Here is a 22,306-nt window from a genome sequence, read left to right on the forward strand (position 1 = left end):
GTTCACTCAGACACACGTCCATCGAGTCAGTGATGACATCCAGCCATCTCATCCTCGGTCGTCCCCTTCTCCTCCTGCCCCCAATCCCTCCCAGCATCAGAGTCCTTTCCAATGAGTCAACTCTTTGCATGAGGTGGCCAAAGTACTGGAGTTACAGCTTTAGCATCATTCCTTCCAAAGAACACCCAGGACCGAACTCCTTTAGAATGGACTGGTTGGATCTCCTTGCAGTCCAAGGGACTCTCAAGAGTCTTCTCCAACACCACAGTTCAAAAGCATCAATTCTTCAGCGCTCAGCTTTCTTCACAGTCCAACTCTCACATTCATACATGACCACTGGAAAAACCATAGCCTTGATTAGACGAACCTTTGTTGGCAAAGTAATGTCTCTGCTTTTTAATATGCTATCTAGGTTGGTCATAACTTTCCTTCCAAGGAGTAAGCGTCTTTTAATTTCATGGCTGCAATCACCATCTGCAGTGATTTCGGAGCCCCCCAAAATAAAGTCTGACACTGTTTCCACTGTTTCTCCATCTATTTCCCATGAAATAGAGCTATTTCAGTTGAGCTATTTCAAATCCTGAAAGATGATGCTGTGAAAGTGCTACACTCAAGATGCCAACAAATTTGGAAAACTCAGCAGTGGCCTCAGGACTGGAAAAGGTCAGTTTTCATTCCAATCCCAAAGAAAGGCAATGCCAAAGAATGCTCAAACTACTGCACAATTGCACTCATCTCACACACTAGTAAAGTAATGCTCAAATTTCTCCAAGCCAGGCTTCAGCAATACGTGAACCATGAACTTCCTGATGTTCAAGCTGGTTTTAGAAAAGGCAGAGGAACCAGAGATCAAATTGCCAACATCTGCTGGATTATGGAAAAAGCAAGAGAGTTCCAGAAAAACATCGATTTCTGCTTTATTGACTATGCCAAAGCCTTTGACTGTGTGGATCACAACAAACTGTGGAAAATTCTGAAAGACATGGGAATACCAGACCACCTGACCTGCCTCTTGAGAAATCTGTATGCAGGCCAGGAAGCAACAGTTAGAACTGGACATGGAACAACAGACTGGTTCCAAATAGGAAAAGGAGTACGTCAAGGCTGTATATTGTCACCCTGCTTATTTAACTTCTATGCAGAGTACATCATGAGAAACGCTGGACTGGAAGAAACACAAGCTGGAATCAAGATTGCCGGGAGAAATATCAACCTCAGATATGCAGATGACACCACCCTTATGGCAGAAAGTGAAGAGGAACTAAAAAGCCTCTTGATGAAAGTGAAAGAGGAGAGCGAAAAAGTTGGCTTAAAGCTCAACATTCAGAAAACGAAGATCATGGCATCCGGTCCCATCACTTCATGGGAAATAGATGGAGAAACAGTGGAAACAGTGTCAGACTTTATTTTGGGGGGCTCCAAAATCACTGCAGATGGTGATTGCAGCCATGAAATTAAAAGACGCTTACTGCTTGGAAGAAAAGTTGTGACCAACCTAGATAGCATATTCAAAAGCAGAGACATTACTTTGCCGACTAAGGTCCGTCTAGTCAAGGCTATGGTTTTTCCAGTGGTCATGTATGGATGTGAGAGTTGGACTGTGAAGAAGGCTGAGCACTGAAGAATTGATGCTTTTGAACTGTGGTGTTGGAGAAGATTCTTGAGAGTCCCTTGGACTGCAAGGAGATCCAACCAGTCCATTCTGAAGGAGATCAGCCCTGGGATTTCTTTGGAAGGAATGATGCTAAAGCTGAAACTCCAGTACTTTGGCCACCTCATGCGAAGAGTTGACTCATTGGAAAAGATTTTGATGCTGGGAGGGATTGGGGGCAGGAGGAGAAGGGGATGACAGAGGATGAGATGGCTGGATGTCATCACTGACTCGATGGACGTGAGTCTGAGTGAACTCCGGGAGTTGGTGATGGACAGGGAGGCCTGGTGTGCTGTGATTCGTGGGGTCGCAAAGAGTCAGACACGACTGAGTGACTGAACTGAACTGAGGTGGCACTAATTGTAAAGAACCTGCTTGCTAATGCAGGAGACAAAAGAGATGCAGGTTTGATTCCTTGGTCGGGAAGATCCCCTGGAGGAGGAAATGGCAACCCACTCCAGATGTCTAGCCTGGAAAATTCCATGGAGAAAGGACCCTGGTGTGGTGCAGTCCATGGGGCCGCAGACAGAAAGACATGACTGAGCACACACACAAATATTTTATTTAGGATTTTTGTCTCTATGTTCATGAGAGAAATTGACCTGGAGTTCCTTTCTTACTGTGTTGTTTCTAGGTGTTGGTTGTCAAGGTTATATGGGTCTCTTATAATAAATTTAACAGAATTTCCTCTTTTCCTACCGACTGGAATTTTCTGTGTAATATAGATGTTATTTATTCTTTAAATATTTGAGAAATTTTACTGATGAAGCCATCTGAGCCTAGAGTTTTCTTTGTAGGGAATTTTTAATAATGGATTAAAATTTGTATTAGCTTTAGGACTATTCTGATTATTTCCTCTTTGTTTTGATGAGTTATGCTCCTTAAGGATTTTTTTCTATTTTATTTAAATTCAAATTTATTGGGATGATTACTCATAATATTCCTGTGTCTTTTACATCTTTGTTGTATCTCATTAACATTGTGATTTCTCTTTTAACTCCAGTTATTTAGAAGTCAGTCTATTGCTTAATTTCTTAAGTCTATTATTTAATTTCTAAGCAGGATTTTATAACTCTCTTTTTTATTTATAGTTCAATTCCACTGCATTGGAGAGAACATACTCTTTATAATTTCATTCCTTTGAAATATGTTAAGAGTTACTGTATTGCCAGGTATATGTTCGTTTTGGTAAATATCCAAAGCATATATTGCTTTAGAAGAATGTGCATTCTGTGATTTGTAGGTGCACTGTTTTCTTTATAGCAATTTCATTAGCTGTTTATTCACATCCTTTATATCCTTTGTGATTTTCTGTCAGCTTGTCCCATCATTTAGTGACAGAGATGTGTTAAAATCTCCAACTATGATTGTAATTTAATCTGTTTCACCCTATGTTCTATCATTTTGCTTTATATATATTTGAAGTTGTGTTATTAAATGCATATTAATTTTAGGATTATTACATCTTCCTGTTGGATTCGCCCTTTTGTTATTATGAAATGCCCTTAGTCTCTCCTAAAGCTCTTTCCTTTAATGTCTACTTTAACTTATATTAGCATAGTTAAACTAGACTTCATTTTGTTAAAACATGCATGGTATATATATTTTTCAGTTTTTTACTTTTGAATTTTCTTTGTCTTTATATTTTAGATGCGGTAGCTCACATGGGAAATGCAGAATAAATGTTTGATTCTTTCCCTTTAAATCCTAGTTTTCAATACACTGAATTAATTCCCTGTTAGCTTCCAAATATGATAGCCAGCCGTCTTGGCCCTTACCAGTCCTTAGTAGGCTGACCTGAATAACCATCAGAATACTGTGAAAGTAATAGTGTGCGCTTTCTGAGGCTTCCAAGGTCTTAAAAAACACTGTGGCTTTCTCCTTGCCCTCTCTTTGTTCACCTTCACTGCAGGGAGGCAGTCATCATGTCAGCAGGACACTCCAACAGTTTAGTGGGGAGATTCATGTGCAGAAGAACTGAGGTCTCCTGCTAACAGCATCAACACCAGTCAAGGGAGTGAACTGTCTTGTAAGCAGATCCTCCAGTGATTCAACTGACAACAGCTCCAGTTGACATCTTAGCTGCAGCTCCATGAGAAAACCAAGGTCTCTCCAATTTTTGACCCATAGAAATCATGTGAAATACTGTTTATTGTTTTTTTTTTAAGCTGCTAAATTTTAGGACAGTTTATTACAAAGCAATAGATAATAAAACAGTCTTTGGTAAATGGAAATGAGACGTGGATTTAACAAAACCCTAAAAAATTATAAGCATCTTTTACAGTGCAGTGGGAGGAAGCTGAAAGAACTTTGAGGAGAGGATTAGTGAAAGTTTAAAATGCCTTGAAGAGACTGTTAGCAAAATTCTAATAGTCTTTGAGAAGGCTGCCAATAAAGATAAACATGGGACTTAGACAACTATGAGGAAAATGTTATTGGAAACTCAGAGGGAAAAAAAGTCTCTGTTATGCAGTTGCAGAGAGTTTAGCAACACTGGTGCCTTCAGTAATGTAGATGGTAGAAAATATAAATTGCCTAATGAAATTGGCAATCTGGGAATTCCCTGGCTGTCCAGTGGTTAGGACCGAATGTTTTCACTGCTGAGGGCCCAGGTTCAATTTCTGATCAGGAAACTAAGATCCCTCAAGCGACTCATGGCCAAATAACAAAGATGAAACAGAGGGTCAGTAAAATCTTTTGTTAAGACTTTAGAAAGATCTAAGGTAGTACCTCAGAGAATGGTTCAGTTAAATGATAGGACTTCCAAAAAGTTTCAGGGCACAAGCCCTCAACAGTCTCAGCAGAGGTTCAAGGCAGAGGGCTGTATCAAGAGAGATTTGTTAATAAGAGTCACAGAAGACGCCCAAGTTTTTAAGAAAGTCACGATGACAGAACCACCACCAGATTGAACTGTAAGAAGAAAATGAAGAGAAGCCTTTCAATTCCCAAACTCCTTCAGTCAGGAAGCAAGCTAAGAAAACTACTCAGCTTACAAACACAGGCTAGCTTTCATATAAAGTGAAGGATAATTTAGTGAGGACAACTATAATCTCCGAGTGGAGCCAAGAGCCACGGAGAATTATTCTTAGGATTTGAGTCCTAATCAAGGACTTGCCAACAAGTGTCTTACTGGATTTTAGAATTTTTGTGACTCAGTGACTCTTGTGTGCCCCACCTCCCATTATTTCCTACAGAGGTTATCCCAGACCTGTCCTGCCATTATATGTTTTGTGTGTATAGAAGCCAGATGTAACTTCTGTGTGTAGCTCACCAATCTTAAGACTGAGAGGAACTGTAGTCAAGATACTCTTACAGAGGGACCATACTTCAGTTATACCTGATTTAGATGATGTGACTGTGGACTTTGAGCTGATACTGTAGTGGAACATGATTTTTGGGAGATATGAGTATATTTTGCGCATATATTCATGTATTAGTTGGACAAGATTCAGTGAGGGCCAGAGGATGGACTATGATAGCCAGCCTTCAAGATGGCCCCAGTGATTCTCAGCTCCTGGTCATTTTATAGTATATGGGAAAATTTATCAAGAGGACATAACAATCTTAAATGTTTACATACCTCATAACAAAACTTCAAAATACATGAAAGCAAAACTGAAAAACTGCAAGAAAAAAAATTCACAATTATAGTTAGATTTCAATGTACTCCCCTTTCAATTCTTGATAGAAAAAGTAGGCAGAAAATTAGACAGGATATAGGAGACTTGAACAACATTATTAAGCCACATGAGGTCATTGAAAGTGATAGACCACGTGACCTAATGATAGAAGAATATAATTCTTTTCAAGTGGTCATGGAACATTCATCAAAATACACCATATTCTGGGCCATGAACAAGTCTCAATAAATCCAAAAGTGTTCAAGTCATACAAAGCATGTTCTCCGATGACATGCTATTAAATTAGAAATTGATAACAGAACTATCCCTAGAAAATCCCAAGTATGTGTTAAATAAATCACATACCTCTAATTTTATTATGATCTTGATGGACAGAGAGGTCTTCCTTCACTGTAGTCTAAGTCACTGTATACACTGGAAAACTGGAATAAAGGAAAGAAAAACTATAAAAACATTTCTCCAGCATAGAAGAAATACAGTTAATAAGTACATAAGAGTTCAATTCGGGGTTGAGATAGAGAGGTCCTTTGGGGCTACTGATCAGTGTATTGGCAGGGACCTGGTATGGATCTGTTCCCTTTATTCCCAGTGTCCCAGTCACCAGATTTCTCAAGGGTAGAAACTCAGTAACTTTGCAAATGCATTAATGGATCTATATGGGGCCAATTATTCTTACTTCTTTACCTGCCTGCTAAGCCCTCATTAATGAAGGCAACATCCGCCCCAGCTGTGAGCTAATGGGCCACCCATGGGAAAAGATAGCTCTGGGGTGCCTCTTCCCAGTACAGGACCAACTGTGAGGGCCTCTCAGGGTGGGGGCTGCCTCCCTCCCTTCACCACGTGAGAGGTTAAAGTCAGTAGCAGGCTCTGATCCCCAGACTCAGTCTATGGACCCAATGAGTCTGACTTTGTCATCACTGTTTTTCTAAGGAAAGATTGTGTTCTGACCTCCAGAGCAACAGCTCTGCCACCAAGTCACATGCTCTGTTGGAATTAAATGATTTTCTTATGAACATGTAAAGCAAACTTGAAGGACGAAATTCGTTGGTGCTTGACTATCACCAAGTAATACTCAGATTTCTGGGAATTGTTAACTACTGATATGTCTTCTGGAAGGAAGTGAATGTCCAGGACAACCACCTTATCGTACAGGCTGGTCTGATTTTCCAGGACATGGAGAATTCTAGCAACTCAGAAAAGGATATTTATATGTGGCTCAGGGGAAGATACTCCATGGTTTAGTGTTCCTCAAAGTGTGGTCAGTGACCACCTGTTTCAGATTTACCAGATTTGGGGGCCTGGCTTTAGATTTACTAGATCACATTTTCTGAGGTTGGTACCTAGAATCTGCACATGCAGCAGGCTTCCCCAGGGAACCTTGGGCAGAGCACCTTAACGTTTCAGAACCATTGTCTGAGGTCATTGCTGCTCGCTGTGTGGGGTCATTGCTGCTCCCTCTGGCTGCCTGCTCTCCGTTATACTCCCACTCTGTTATCCCAAGGAGGAAGGCAAAGAAACAGGTATAATAAACCCTTGCTTATTCCTCCCTCATCTACAGGCCCCTGACACCTGCTCTCACTCCTAAACACTCCACTCCAGCATGACTAGACTAGACCACTCAAGTTTTCTTCCTAGTTTCCATTGACAGGTATAAACTACAGCCAACAGAAATAGTTGTTACTCCAGCATCCTTCCCCCCCGCCCCAAGATGAACTACTTCCATTTATTTATTATTATTTTGGCCATGTTGCATAACATATGGGATCCTAGTTCCCCGATCAGGGATCAAACCTGTGCCCCCTGAATTAGAAGAAGCAAGGAGTCCTAACCACTGGACCGCCACAGGGACCCCACTCCAGCATCCTTTGAAAGAACTGTCAGAGATGTCAGTTTGTCCACAATCCCTTGCTTGACTCTCTCTATACTCTGAATAGTTTTGAATTTAGTGCAGACTGGAGAAGAGGGATGGCAGAGGAAAGGGGAGAAGAAGAGAAAGCGAGTAGACATCAGTTCAGTTCAGTTCAGTCGCTCAGTCGTGTCCCACTCTCTGCAACCCCATGAATTGCAGCATGCCAGGCCTCCCTGTCCATCACCAACTCCCAGAGTTCACTCAGACTCGCGTCCATCAAGTCAGTGATGCCATCCAGCCATCTCATCCTCGGTCGTCCCCTTTTCTTCCTGCCCCCAATCCCTCCCAGCATCAGTCTTTTCCAATGAGTCAACTCTTCAGCGAGTAATAAATCAGAGGCTCTGATCAGCTACCCATTGCATTACCCACTACCCTAACCTTTTCCATCCTACCTCCCAGCCTGCGTGTTGGCCGCGTTCCTGCTCTTCTCAGCTTTTGTCTACTCTTTTAATCAGAGAAGTACTTGCAGACCTGTTACTCACATTGAAACCACCTATTGAAGAAGGTGTGAACTTGGGTCTTAAGTTCTACTTCACTCATAGTAAGCATTTCTCAATTTCTTGAAGTCGCTGTAAGTTATTTCATCCTGAGATTTTTATAGTTAATTCTTTAAAGTCCTTGTAATTTGCCTTGAAACTGGGTTGGCTTTTGACACCAATAGGGCCAATGACATTTGCAACCCAAATCTGGGGCTGTCTGCAATCCTGCATAATAGGGTTTATTATAAACTAGCAACTGTTGGGTTCAGAATGGCTGAAATGTTACATCTCAGTGACACCAAATAAGTCAGTTATGCTCCATGTGCTCTAAAAGATGTTACCAGTACCCTGTGTTCAAATTTGCCCTCTCGGGTTTTGTATCGCAACTTTATTAGGGCATGTTATCTCTTTGGTCATTATTATGATTTCTTCCAGTCACCACTCACAGTGTTCCATCAATAGCCATAGTGTCTTCAGTATCTACTTGATAGCTAAAAATTTTTTAAAATTTTATTTATTGATTTGGCTGTGCCAAGTCTTAGTTGTGGCATATAGGATCTTTAGCTGCAGCCTGTGAGCTATTAGATGCTGTATGTGGGATCTAGTTCCTTGCCTAGAGTTCAAACCCAGGTCCCCTGCATTGGGAGCACAGAGTCTTAACCACAGAATCTTAACCACTGGACCACCAGGGAAGTCCCTCAACAAATTTATGTATAAATTTAGTTATCCATATTCCAGAGTCTTCCCCTGCTCTGGCAGTTTGCTGATTCTGGAAAGTTTGCCAATGGGACAAACTAGAATCTTTTGCCTGTTCATGACAGCTCTTTCCTCTCTGGAATCTTCCCAACATCTTTCACAGCTTCATTATTCATTTACTCCTCAGGGCAGGAGGAGGGGGCTCAATTTTTTCCCTTTCTAGCCTCCTCTATCACATCTGCTGGTTTCAACAACTCCACAACTGAGGATCCTCACCAAAGAGCACAGGATACTAAGCTGACTCCAGAGCCCAAGGTAATTCAGGAGCTAGCAGCCAATGGAGCAGGAGAGAGTATGGTGTTCAGGTGGTACAGTTCAGTTCAGTTCAGTTGCCCAGTCGTGTCCTACTCTTTGTGACCCCGTGGACTGCAGCATGCCAGGCCTCCATGTCCATCTTCAACTCCCATAGTTTACTCAAACTTATGTCCATTGAGTAGGTGATGCCATCCAACCAACTTATCCTCTGTTGTCCCCTTCTCCTCCTGCCTTCAATCCCTCCCAGAATCAGGGTCTTTTCATATGAATCAGTTCTTCGCAGCAGGTGGCCAAAGTATTGGAGTTTCAGCTTCAGCATCAGTCCTTCCAATAAGTATTCCAGACTGATTTCCTTAAGGATGGATCTCCTTGCAGCCCAAGGGACTCTCAAGAGTACATCATGACTTTATTCATTTTCTGTGTGTAAAAGGCATTTTTACAAAGCCCTAGTCCTGGAGAGGGGCTATTCCTTCCCTGCTGGCCCCAACATCCCTTGAGAACAAGGTGATTCTATTCACTGGAAATGATGGTGCCTTCATGAAGGATGGGTGACATTTTCCCCTTGGCTGATGCTCTCGAGTGCAAGGTCTCAGTGTACACTCTGCAGCCTTACACCACCCCTATTTCTCCACATCCCAACCCCCATCACCTTTAGAGTCCACAATAGTGCTTGACTTGTGCCAAGTTCTGAGAAGCAATTGTATAGCTGAGCCAACGAACCACCTTCTACTCCTCTAGAATTCTCCAGATCCTCTGAAGGCTTGTTTAGTTACTCTCACTTAGTACACATTTCTCTTCTATTTTATTTGGTGGTAGGTTGTTTGCTAAATCTTGTCGCTGTTCCATTTATTTATTTTTATTGTTTAGTTTTGTGTTAGATTTTTCTCTCCAACAAGAATAATCAAGCTAACATTCTTTCTCAAAGTGCCAGGCTTTGTTCAAGTGCTTTACATGAATTAACTCATTGAATTTTTGCAATAAACTTTTGAGATTAGTGTTGTTATCCCTATTTTACAGAAAACTGAAAATCAAAAGAAAGGTTAAGTAACATTCCCAAGGTTACCTAGCTGGCTAATGATGAGGTCTGTTTGGAACTTTTTCAGTCTGATGCCACAGCGTGTGTGCTTAGACACAAAATATATAGTCTCTAGAATATAGGCTTCTTGAAGTCAGACATACTTGAATTCCTGACAGGAAGAACATAGAGCTAAGTTTATAGAAGATGGTCAATAAATTTTTGGTAAGTAATTGTTTCCTTACTTAGAATTTTTTAAGATCCCTAAGAGATCAAATTGTGTACATTTCGTTTCTATTTTCCATTGCTGCTTAAGTAATACTTCCTAAGTGACTAATCAGCCAAGTTGAGGAGAACTTCTCTGTGACAGAATCCCACTGACAAAAGCAGACTTCCTCAGTGAAAGCAATCTTCAGAAGGCTGTCCTTAGGGCAGAATTCGGCCTGTGAGAGCCTCCGGGTGTTTCACTTCTTTCCGGTGGTCCTCTCTTTCCACGTCACAGAGCACTGAAGGAACATGGAAGGGGCCAACCTGAGCCGAGAGACTGAGTTTGAGCTTTTGGGGCTCACCAGTGACCCCTGGCTCCAGAAGCTGCTCTTCGTGGTGTTCCTGGGCATGTATACTATCACACTGCTGGGGAATCTAATCATGTTTCTTCTGATCCATGTAAGTGCCACGCTGCACACACCCATGTACTCCCTCCTGAAGAGCCTCTCCTTCTTGGATTTCTGCTACTCCTCCACGGTTGTCCCCCAGACTCTGGTGAACTTCTTGGCCAAGAGGAAGGTGATCACCTATCTTGGCTGTGTGGTTCAGATGTTTTTCTATGCGGGTTTTGCCACCAGTGAATGCTATCTCATTGCTGCCATGGCCTATGACCGCTATGCGGCTGTTTGTAACCCCCTGCTCTACCCAGTTGCCATGTCTCCTACGGTCTGTGCCTCTCTGATTGTGGGATCCTATGGTGCAGGATTTCTTAATTCTCTGATCCACACAAGCTGTATCTTTAGTCTGAAATTCTGTGGTACTCACGTGGTCACTCACTTCTTCTGTGATGGACCACCCATCCTGTCTCTGTCTTGTGTGGACACCTCACTGTGTGAAATCTTGCTCTTCGTTTTTGCTGGTTTCAACCTTTTGAGCTGTACCCTCACCATCTTGGTCTCCTACCTCTTAATTCTCATCACCATCCTGAGGATGAACTCAGCCCAGGGCAGATTCAAGGCCTTTTCCACCTGTGCTTCCCACTTCACTGCTGTGTGCCTCTTCTACGGCACAACACTTTTCATGTACCTGCGCCCCAGGTCCAGCTACTCCCTAACCCAAGACCGCACAGTTGCTGTGATCTACACAGTGGTGATCCCACTGCTCAACCCCCTTATCTACTCTTTGAGAAACAAGGATGTGAAAGAAGCTTTAAGAAAGGTTTGGGAAAGAAAAATAATGGAAGGATCTTCTTAATTCATCACCACAAATCTTTAGAAAGCTGAGGGAAATTTATCCCATGCTCAGCGCTGTTCATAGGAGGCACTCTCTGGTCTGCAGGGGCCTCTGCGTCCACTGCCACAGAAAGAACTGATCGTGTCATAGAGACTAGAAAGAAGTAAGGACTGTCTGCTAGTTGAATAACTGGACCCACTGGGAATATTTAGGCATGCCTTTATTCAGACGTTTCTTTCGTGTTTCCGTGTGTGTGAATATTTTTTATTACAAACTGACATTTATATTCTTCACAATGAAGTTCTACCCTTAAATAAAGAAGACCTGCACTGTTTGGGGGAAATCCTTCCTTCCTTATAATTGCCTCTTTATAAAAAACTGACTCCTTGACTTTAACATTTTTAAACTGTCTACTTACTTGAATAATACTGTAACAATTTCAGAAGCTCAGATGATATTCTATTGTCTTTATTGACTTTTTTCCTGGACAAGTAACTACTTAGTTGCTTCCAAACTGGGTGAACTTAGGCAAGTTACTTGGTTTTTCTGAGTCACAGGTATCTCATCTTTCCATTGGTGTGAGTTTTAAGTATTCAGTTACATATTACAGGTAAATCATTCAGTACATGATAGACATTCCTGGACTTCCCTGGAGGCCCAGTGGTTTAAGTGTGCATGCTTCCACTGCAGGGTGCACAAGTTTGATCCCTGGTCGAGACACTAAGACCCTGCATGTCTCCTGCCCCACCTTTTCCTTTCTATCAGCCCCTGTGCATGCTCAGTTCCTTCAGCTGTATCTGATTCTTTGCGATTCCATGGACTGTAGCCTGCTAGACTCCTCTGCCCATGGTATTTTCCCAGCAAGAATACCGGAGTGGATTACCATGTCCTCCTCTAGGGGGTCTTCCCCACCCAAGGATGGAACCTACAGGTCCTGAGCTGGCAAGTGAATTCTTTACCACTGAGTCAGCAGGGAAGCCCTTTTTTTCCCAATAGTGTGGAATAATTTAAATAAGATAGGAATATTTGTTCTTTAAAAATGATACATGCTCTGCTGTAAAACCACCTGAGACTGGTGTGTCTTTAAAAGGTAGACTTTTAATTATACTTCCAATTTCTTACATAGTTATTAATTTCATTTTAGGCTTTTCCCTGCTTATTAAATCAATTTCATCAGTTATATTTTGCTCAAAAATTACTTCCTCCTTCTAGATTTTCAAATTTATTGCCATGAGTTGTACATAATATTTTCTTATAAATTTTGTATTTGCTCTTTAGGTCAACAACATCTCCACTTAACTCTTCTAAATCTCTCCAGAGGGTTTGTTCCATTTTTTAGGACAATCTAAAAAAAGATCCTCTACCATAAAATGAGAAAAGGATTAAGTGGTCTGTAAGGATCTTCTGGACAACAACACTCCGTGAGATAAACATCTGAAGCAAGGCAATGTTGAGGAAGGATTAAAGACATATCCTGCCTAATTCTAATCTAGCTCTGTCACTTACTAGCAATGTAAATTTGGGGAAGTTCTTTTACCTCTCTCTGCTAAGTTTTGTCTCATTTGGGAAATAGGGATAACAGTAAAATCTATTTTATGTATAAAACTGTTGTGAAAATTAAATTACATAATACTTACACTTGTGAAATTTAAATGACACCATATCTAAAACAGTATCTGACCCATAGTAACTCTTTCATAAATTTGTATTAGCTACTCATTTCTTTTGTGTGTTTCTGTGGTTACATTGCCTTACACATTCTTCATATATTTGTTTTATTTTCCTTAATAACACTCAGCAGAGGATTTTTATCAACCTTTGAAAACATTCTGTTTTGCGGTTTTTCTTATTTCTGCAATGTATCGGTTTCCGATTTTATTAATATCAGATTGTTCTTTATTAATTCCATCTTTCTCTTCATTTATTTTGTTTTTCTTTTGTCAAGTGATTGTTTTTAAACACTGAAAATCTACAAGAGAGTATTTTAAACACAGTCATGTCTATTTATTATATAGTGATTAAAAATAAAATGCAATCACTATCCAGCTAAAGAGGCAATATTACTAATCCATTAGAAATTGTTCTTGCTTTACCTTCCAGAAAGTGCTTAGTCATAAGTCGTATCTTTTTAATTTTTTTTCTCTTTTATTTCTTTTTTTTTTTTTTAGTTTTTTATTTTTTTAACTTTAAAATCTTTAATTCTTACATGCGTTCCCAAACATGAACCCCCCTCCCACCTCCCTCCCCAGAACATCTCTCTGGGTCATCCCCATGCACCAGCCCCAAGCATGCTGTATCCTGCGTCAGACATAGACTGACGAGTCGTATCTTTTTTAGATTTTGGTATGCTGAAAACTGGAACATAGATGTCTGGAGTACAGTAGGTATATTGGGTCAGAAGGTGACCTTGAGCCTGGAAGTTCTATGCAAAGGATGGCCAAGAAGGAAGACAGAGGAGTTTGGGTCCCTAGGGACAGTATGAACCCATAATCTCTACCTCTGAGCTTCCTTTATATAAAAGAAAATGGACCCTGTCTTATATATTTTGGCTTTTATGTTATATGTGACTAAGCATAATTTACACTGCCATTGACATAGGAGAGCAGAGAAAATAGGCAATGTCATGATAGAAACAAAATTTTGTTTTTCTCCAAAGATGGGAGATACTATAACATTTTATAGAGGAAGAAATTGATGGTGTAGAAGAGAGAGGATATAGTTATAGGAGCAAAGCCTGTGAGTAAGGAAAAGGGATTGGAATCTAGCACACAGATAAGGGGATTGCCTTAAATATTAATGACAAGAGTTCATCCATTGTCACAGGAGAGAAGGCAGACAGGTATAGGCCTAGGTAGTTCAGTAGCTTGGCAAAAAAGTTAAAGTAGTTTTCAATTGCATTTCTCTATTTTTTCAGTGAAATATGAAGTGAGTTATAAAATTAATTCTAGTTCATCTCTAAAATGGGGATAATCGTGTCTGCTTTCAAGAGTAGGCCACGTATAGTATATAGGACATGCTAGGTTTGCTGTATAGTACTGAAATCTCTGGCTCAGTCTCTGTGGGGGTCTCTTGATCCTGGTGTGCACAAGGTTTGTTTGAGTCCTACGAGGGTCTCTGGTGGGTGTGGGGTTTGATTCTAAATGCGATTTCACCCCTCCTACCATCTTGCTGGGGCTTCTCATTTGCCCTTGGACGTGGGGTATCGTTTTTGGTGAAATCCAACATTCTCCTGTCAATGGTTGTTCAGCAGCGAGTTGTAATTTTGGAGTTCTTGCAGGAGAAGATGAGTGCACGTTCTACTCCATCATCTTGCTGCCAAAAACTTTTTCACCAAGCTACTGAAACACCGAGGCCTATACCTGTCTGCCTTCTCTCCTGTGACAATGGATGAACTATTCTCATTAACATTTAAGGCCAATCCCTCACCTGTGTGCTAAATTCCAATCCCCTTTCCTTATTCACAGGCTTTGCTCCTACACTTATACCCTCTCTTCTGCACCATCAATTTCTTCCACTATACAAATATGTTATACTATCTCTCGTCTCAGAGGAACCAGAGATCAAATTGCCAACATCTGCTGGATCATTGAAAAAGCAAGAGAGTTTCAGAAGAACATCTATTTCTGCTTTATTGACTACACCAAAGCCTTTGACTGTGTGGATCACAACAAACTGTGGAAAATTCTGAAAGAGATGGGAATACCAGACCACCTGACCTGCCTCCTGACAAATCTGTATGCAGGTCAAGAATGTAAGAGTTTCTATGACAATGTTTATGGTATGGCTCTTTAGCAGACTCAGAGTCTGTGGTGATCACTTTCATTTCTCCAATTTTTCTCTTCATGCTAAACAACTACTAGACCAGCGTTTTCCAATGTATAGTTAGTGGATATATATAAAAATTCCTGAGCCCCACCCCCTAAAAAGTTAATCTGCATTTTAATTTGTACTTACCAAGGGACTCACATGCACCCTAATATTTTAGAACCATCACACCAAACTCAAGGGACCATGCCCCTCTTATCCACCAATGTAATCCCTATATCTGGCATAATAATTCAGTAATTATTGAATGACAGAATGAATAAATTATGGCAATAAGTCATGATTATTCCTTCAGAAACCAGAGAACACTTTACCTTAGGGCAATGGTTCTCAAACTTTTTGGTTTCAGGATCCCAAACAGCTTAACCTTAGAAAATCCCAGGTATATACCCTGTTGCTGCTGCTGCTAAGTCGCTTCAGTTGTGTCCAACTCTGTGCGACCCCATAGACGGCCTCCTACCAGGCTCAGCTGTCCCTGGGATTCTCCAGGCGCGAACACTGGAGTGGGTTGCCATTTCCTTCTCCAATGCATGAAAGTGAAAAATGAAAGTGAAGTCGCTCAGCCGTGTCCGACTCTTAGCGACCCCACAGACTGCAGCCTATCAGGCTCCTCCGTCCATGGGATTTTCCAGGCAAGAGTGCTGGAGTGGGGTGCCACTGCCTTCTCCAGGTATATACCCTACTATGTATAAAATAGATGAGAACCTACTGTCTAGCACAGGGAACTCTACTCAGTGCTCTGTGGTGACCTAAATGGGAAGGAAATCTTTTGAAGAGTGCATATATGTACACCTGATTCACTTTGCTGCCCAGTAGAAACCTAACACAACATTGTAAAGCAATTTATATGCCAGTAAAAGTTCATAAAAAGAAAACCCCAGAAAACACAAGACTATACAAACCCATTGTCTATTAGCCATTAAAGTGATGATGTCATTATACTTCCTGTAGCCTCTGGAGATTTCTTCTGTGTACTCGTAAACACATGAGAATGAAAAAAGAAAAAAAAAAATCTTAGTATTATTTTGAAAATAGTTTTGACAAAGGACTACCCTTTGGCAATCACAGCTGGAGGGAATGTTTTGGCCAGAGAGGCAGTGTTACTGGGGTTAAGTACATGTACTCTAGAGCACGGACTCCTGGAAATGAGTTAGCCCTTTACTGACTAGCTGCTGTGTGACAGTAAATTCCCTGGACTTTATTTCCCTTAACTGTAAAACAAGGATATTAGTGCCTGCTTTTTAGGGGTATTGTAAGGATTAATTGAATTAAGACACTAGAAGTGCTTAAGATAGGGTGAAGCACAGAGTAAGCATGACAAAGGTACATGTAAATACTATTATTAGAAATGAAGATATCATCATCATCATTATTATAAATGCTACATGACTGCACATATGTTATTTTCTCTGGTCCCTTCTGAAGGTTTTTTCATGAACACAAACCACATTTACAGCCCGTACGTCCTTACAACCCAGTTGGCAGCTGTAGTCAGAGATAATAGATTTGGAAAATAGTTTTCTAATTTTTTCCCTGAGTTCTTTTTTAATTCCCTAGCACTATTTGTTACAGTTGATTGCAAAAGGAACTTCTAGTCTGTGCCTCTTAATATGATTCTGTTGCATCCTTATTCCCTTTTATTTGCTTGCCTTACCCTTTTTGAAAGGTACTTCTCTCCTACAGTAACATCTTTGACTCAGCTATGAAAGAGAATTTTTTCTTTCTAAGTACATGTTTACTTGTTTCTCTGAATGTTCTCTTCCATCATCATTTTAGTAGTTTCCAGATTCCTTGGTGCTATTTACCTTTAAAACCTTATCAATTTTTCCCCAACTAAAGGTTTCATTTAACAAGTAAAAAGAGTTTTTGGCTCAATACAAGAAAAACTTTCTTTTTCCCACTTCAAGTTGATTTAACCTTCTCTTTTCCATTGATTGAGAAATGGCATACTTTTTAAAATTTTATTTTTTAAATTGAGGCAACATTGATTTGTAACATATTAGTTTCATGTGTACAACATTGTAATTTCGCTTTTAAATACACAATAGTGTGCAACCCACTCCAGTACTCTTGCCTAGAAAATTCCATGGATGGAGGAGCCTGGTGGGCTACAGTCCATCGGGTCGCAAAGAGTCGGACACGACTGAACGACTTCCCAACATGAGTGTGCTTTCCACCAAAAGTCTAGCTTCCATCCATCACTATACAGTTGATCTCCTTTACTTATTTCACCTTCCCTCTCAACCTCCTTCCTGTCTGTTCTCCATATCTATGTGTTTTGTTTGTTCATTTATTTATATTTTACATTCCACATGAGTGAAATCATATGATATTTGTCTTTCTACATCTGTCTTATTTCACTTAGCATAATACCCTCAAGGGCCATCCAGGCTGTCACAAATGGCAAGATTTCACCTTTTTATGACTGAATGGTGTATATATATACTATATATATATATATGGATTATATGCGGTATATATATATATGTATATATGCGTATGTGTGTGACATCTTGACCCATTCATCCACTGATAAGATCATAGGTTGTTTCCATATCTTGGTTATTGTAAGTAATGTTGCAATGAACATAGAGGTGTGTATATCTTTTCAAATTATTGTTTTTGTTTTCTTTGAATACTCAGGAGTAGAATACCTAAATTGTATAGTAGATCTATTCTTAATTTTTTGAGGAATCTCCATTATGGATACACAAATTTACAATCCTACCAACAGTGAAGGAGAATTCCCTTTTCTCTACATCCTTTCCAACATTTGCTATTTATTGTATTTTTGATAATAGCCATTCTGATAAGTGTGAGGTGATAGCTTTCTGTTGTTTTGATTTGTATTTCCCTAATAATTAGTGGTGTTGAACATATTTTCATTCGTCTGTTGGCCATCTCCATGTCTCCTTTGGGAAAATGTCTATTCATAGCCTCTGCCCATTTTTCAATTGCATTTTGTTTTTGTTTTTGTTGAGTTGTATGTGTTCTTTATATATTTTGAATGTTAACCCCTAATTGTATATATGATTTGCAAATGTCTTCTTCCATTCAATAGATTTGTCTGTTTTGTTGGTGGTTTCCTTTGCTGGGCAAAAGCTTTTAGTTTGATGTAGTCCCATTTATTTATCTATTTATTTTTTGGTCACGCCATGTTGCTTGTGGGATCTTAACGCCCTGACCAGAGACTGAAATCAAGTCTTTGACAATGAAAGCACGGAGTCCTAACCATTGGACCACCAGGGAATTCCCACCCATTTTTTTATTTTCAAGGTTATTTCCCTTGCCTGAGAAAACATATGCAAAAAGATATTACTAACAGCAATGGTAAAGAGCATATTGCCTATGTTTTCTTCCAGGAATTTTATGATTTCAGGTCTTCAAATCTTTCTTTTTTTTAAAAAATCCATTTGGAGTTGATTTTGTGTATGGTATAAGATGGTGGTCTAGCTTCATTCTTTTTTATGTGACTGTGCAATTTTCTCAACACCATTTATTGAAGAGATTTGCTGTTCTCCACTGTATGGTCTTGACTCATTTGTCCCAAATTGAAATAATAAATTAGTTATCCATAAATGTGTGGGTTTGTATCTGGGCTCTCAATTCTATTCCATTGATCTGTATGTCTGATTTTCTGCCAATACCATGCTGTTATGATTACTCTAGCATTGTAGTATAATTTTGAATCAGGGACTGTGACACCTCCAGTTTTGTTCTTTTTTACTCAAGATTGCCTGGGCTTTTTGAGATTTTTGGTGGTTCCATATAAATTTTAGATTTTTCTTTTCTATTTCTGTGAAAATTTTCGTTGGGATTTTGAAAGGGATTACATTGAATCTGTAGATAACTTTAGGTAATATGAATATTCACACAATGTTAGTTCTTCAGTTCATAAGTACAAAATACCTTTCCATTTCTTTGTGTCTTTTGCAATTTCTTTCAACAATGTCCTATAGTTTTCAGTGTATAGGGTTTTCACCTCCTTGGTTTAATTTATTCCTGTGTATATTGTTCTTTTCATTGCAATTGTAAACATAATTGCTTTCTTAATTTCTTTCTGATAGTTTATTGTTAGTATATAGAAATGAAACTGATTTTTGTATGTTGATTTTATATGCTGCAACTTTCCTGTATTCATTTATTGTTTATAATAGTTTTTAGTGGGATCTTCAGGGTTTTCTATACATAAGATCTTGTCATCTGCAAATAGTGACAGTTTTATATCTTGATTTCCAGTTTGGATGCTTTTTATTTCTATTTCTTGTATAACTTCTCTGACTAGGGCTGCCAATGCTATGTTGAATAAAAATGGTGTGAGTGGGCATCCCTGTCTTGCTCCTGATCTTAGGCCGATAGTTTTCAGTTTTTTACCCTGATATTAGTTGTGGGCTTGTGATAAATGGCCTTTATCATGTTGAAGTTTGTTCCCTCTGTATCCACTTTATTGAGAGTTTTTATCATAGGTGGACGTTCAGTTCAGTCGCTCAGTCATGTCTGACTCTTTGGGACCCCATGGACTGCAACGTGCCAGGCTTCCCTGTCCATCACCAACTCCTGGAGCCTACTTAAACTCATGTCCATCGCGTCAGTAATGCCATCCAACCATCTCATCCTCTGTTGTCCCCTTATCCTCCTGCCTTCAATCTTTTCCAGCATCAGGGTCTTTTCCAATGAGTCAGTTCTTCACATCAGGTGGCCAAAGTATTGGAGTTTCAGCTTCAGAATCGGTCCTTCCAGTGAATATTCAGGACTGATTTTCTTTAGGATGGACTGGTTGGATCTCCTAGCAGTCCAAGGGACTCTCAAGAGTCTTCTCCAACACCACAGTTCAAAAGCATCAATTCTTCGCTGCTCAGCTTTCTTTATGGTCCATCTCTCACATCCATACATGACTACTGGAAAAACCATAGCTTTGACTAGCTGGACCTTTGTTGGTAAAATAATGCCCTTGCTATGTAATATGCTGTCTGGGTTGGTCACAGCTTTTCTTCCAAGGAGCAAGCGTCTTTTAATTTCATGGCTGCAGTCACCATCTGCATTGATTTTGGAGCCCCCAAAAATAAAGTCTTTCACTGTTCCCACTGTTTCCCCATCTGTTTGCCATGAAGTGATGGGACCAGATACCATAATCCTAGTTTTCTGAATGTTGAGTTTTAAGCCAACTTTTTCATTCTCCTCTTTCACTTTCATCAAGAGGCTCTTTAGTTCTTTACTTTCTGCCATAAGAGTGGTGTCATCTGCATATTTGAGGTTATTGATATTTCTCCTGGCAATCTGGATTCCAATTTGTGCTTCATCCAGCCTGGCATTTTGCATGATATACTCTGCATAAGTTAAATAAGCAGGGTGACAATATACAGCCTTGACATACTCCTTTCCAGATTTGGAACCAGTCTGTTGTTCCATGTCCAGTTCTAACTGCTGCTTCTTGACCTGCATACAGATTTGTCAGGAAGCAGGTCAGGTGGTCTGGTGTTTCCATCTCTTTAAGAATTTTCCACAGTTTGTTGTGATCCACAGAGTCAAAGGTTTTGGTGTAGTCAATAAAGCAAAAGCAGATGTTTTTCTGGAACTCTCTTGCTTTTTCAATGATCCAGCAGATGTTGGCGATTTGATTTCTGATTCCGCTGCCTTTTCTAAATCCAGCTTGAACAATGGACATTCATAGTTCATGTACTGTTAAAGCCTGGCTTGGAGAATTTTGAGAATTATTTTGCTAGCTTGTGAGATGAGTGCAATTGTGTGGTAGTTTGAAGATTCTTTGGCATTGCCTTTCTTTGGGATTGGAATGCAAACTGACCTTTTCCAGTCCTGTGGCCACTGCTGAGTTTTCCAGGTTTCCTGGCTATTGAGTGCGGCACTTTCACAGCATCATCTTTTAGGATTTGAAATAGAATTCCATAACCTGCACTAGCTTTGTTCATAGTGATGATTCCTAAGGCCCACTTAGGTAAGTGACATTTTAGGAATCAGTGAACTAAAATGGACTGGGATGGGTGAATTTAACTCAGATGACCATTATATCTACTACTGTGGGCAAGAATCCTAAGAAGAAATGGAGTAGCCATCATGGTCAACAAAAGAGTCCAAAATGCAGTACTTGGATGAAATCTCAAAAACGACAAAATGATCTCTGTTCGTTTCCAAGGCAAACCATTCAAAATCACAGTAATCCAAGTCCATGCCCCAACCAGTAACACTGAAGAAGCTGAAGTTGAACAGTTCTATGAAGACCTACAAGATCTTCTAGAACTAACACTCAAAAAAGATGTCCTCTTCATTATAGGGGACTGGAATGCAAAAGTAGGAAGTCAATTTGCCTGGAGTAACAGGCAAATTTGGCCTTGGAGTACAAAACAAAGCTGGTCAAAGGCTGACAGAGTTTTGCCAAGAGAATGCAGTGGTCATAGCAAACACCCTCTTCCAACAACACAAGAGAAAACTCTACACATGGACATCACCAGATGGTCAATACTGAAATCAGATTGATTATATTCTTTGCAGCCAAAGATGGAGAAGCTCTATACAGTCAGCAAAAACAAGACCAGGAGCTGACTGTGGCTCAGATCATGAATTCCTTATTGCCAAATTCAGACTTAAATTGAAGAAAGTAGGGAGAACCACTAAACAATTCAAGTGTGACCTAAATCAAATCCTTACAATTATACAGTAGGAAGTGACAAATAGAGTCAAAGGATTAGATCTGATAGACAAAGTGCCTGAAGAACTATGAATGGAGGTTCATGACATTGTACAGGAGGCAGTAATCAAGACCATCCTCAATAAAAAGAAATGCAAAAAGGCAAAATGGTTGTCTGACAAGTTATAAATAGTTGAGAAAAGAAGAGAAGTAAAAGGCAAAGGAGAAAAGGAAAGATACACCCATTTGAATTCAGAGTTCCAAAGAATAGCAAGGAGAGAGAAAGCCTTCCTCAACGATTAATGCAAAGAAATAGAGGAAAACAATAGAATGAGAAAGATTAGCGATCTCTTCAAGAAAATGTGAGATACCAAGGGAACATTTCATGCAAAGATGAGCGCAATAAAGGACAGACATGGTATGGACCTAACAGAAGCAGAAGATATTAAGAAGTGGCAAGAATACACAGAAAAACTGTACAAAAAAGATCTTCATGACCCTGATAAGTGGATGTTGGATCTTGTCAAATGCTTTTTCTACTCTATTGAAATAATCATATGATTTTTATCCTTCATTTACTAATGTGGTGTATCATGCTGATTGACTTGCAGATGTTGAACCATCCTTGCATACCTGGAATATATCACACTTGATCATGGTGTGCTCTGCTGTGCTTAGTCGCTGTCGTGTCC

General features: G+C 39.9%; 1 protein-coding gene and 1 long non-coding RNA gene across 3 annotated transcripts in view; one reads left to right on the forward strand and one right to left on the reverse strand.

The window, feature by feature from the left end:
- LOC138443466 (uncharacterized) overlaps positions 1-22,306 on the reverse strand; it is a 31,371-nt gene that overhangs the window by 2,217 nt on the left and 6,848 nt on the right. Inside the window, exons 1-3 of one of the 2 annotated variants that reach the window (XR_011258164.1) lie at positions 15,874-16,387; positions 5,638-5,714; positions 5,232-5,274 (exon numbers count right to left, since the gene is read on the reverse strand). This is a non-coding gene — a long non-coding RNA (uncharacterized lncRNA). Of the gene's footprint in view, positions 1-5,231; positions 5,275-5,637; positions 5,715-15,873; positions 16,388-22,306 lie in introns of those variants that run through there. The other variant, XR_011258165.1, reaches the window with a different exon arrangement.
- Positions 9,543-12,100, forward strand: OR5AU1 (olfactory receptor family 5 subfamily AU member 1). The gene has a single exon (XM_069595934.1). The coding sequence runs from the start codon at positions 10,223-10,225 to the stop codon at positions 11,165-11,167; it is 945 nt and encodes a 314-aa protein (XP_069452035.1). The 5' UTR covers positions 9,543-10,222; the 3' UTR covers positions 11,168-12,100.

Source organism: Ovis canadensis, chromosome 7 (genome assembly GCF_042477335.2).
Source record: "Ovis canadensis isolate MfBH-ARS-UI-01 breed Bighorn chromosome 7, ARS-UI_OviCan_v2, whole genome shotgun sequence".
Lineage (NCBI taxonomy): Eukaryota > Metazoa > Chordata > Mammalia > Artiodactyla > Bovidae > Ovis > Ovis canadensis.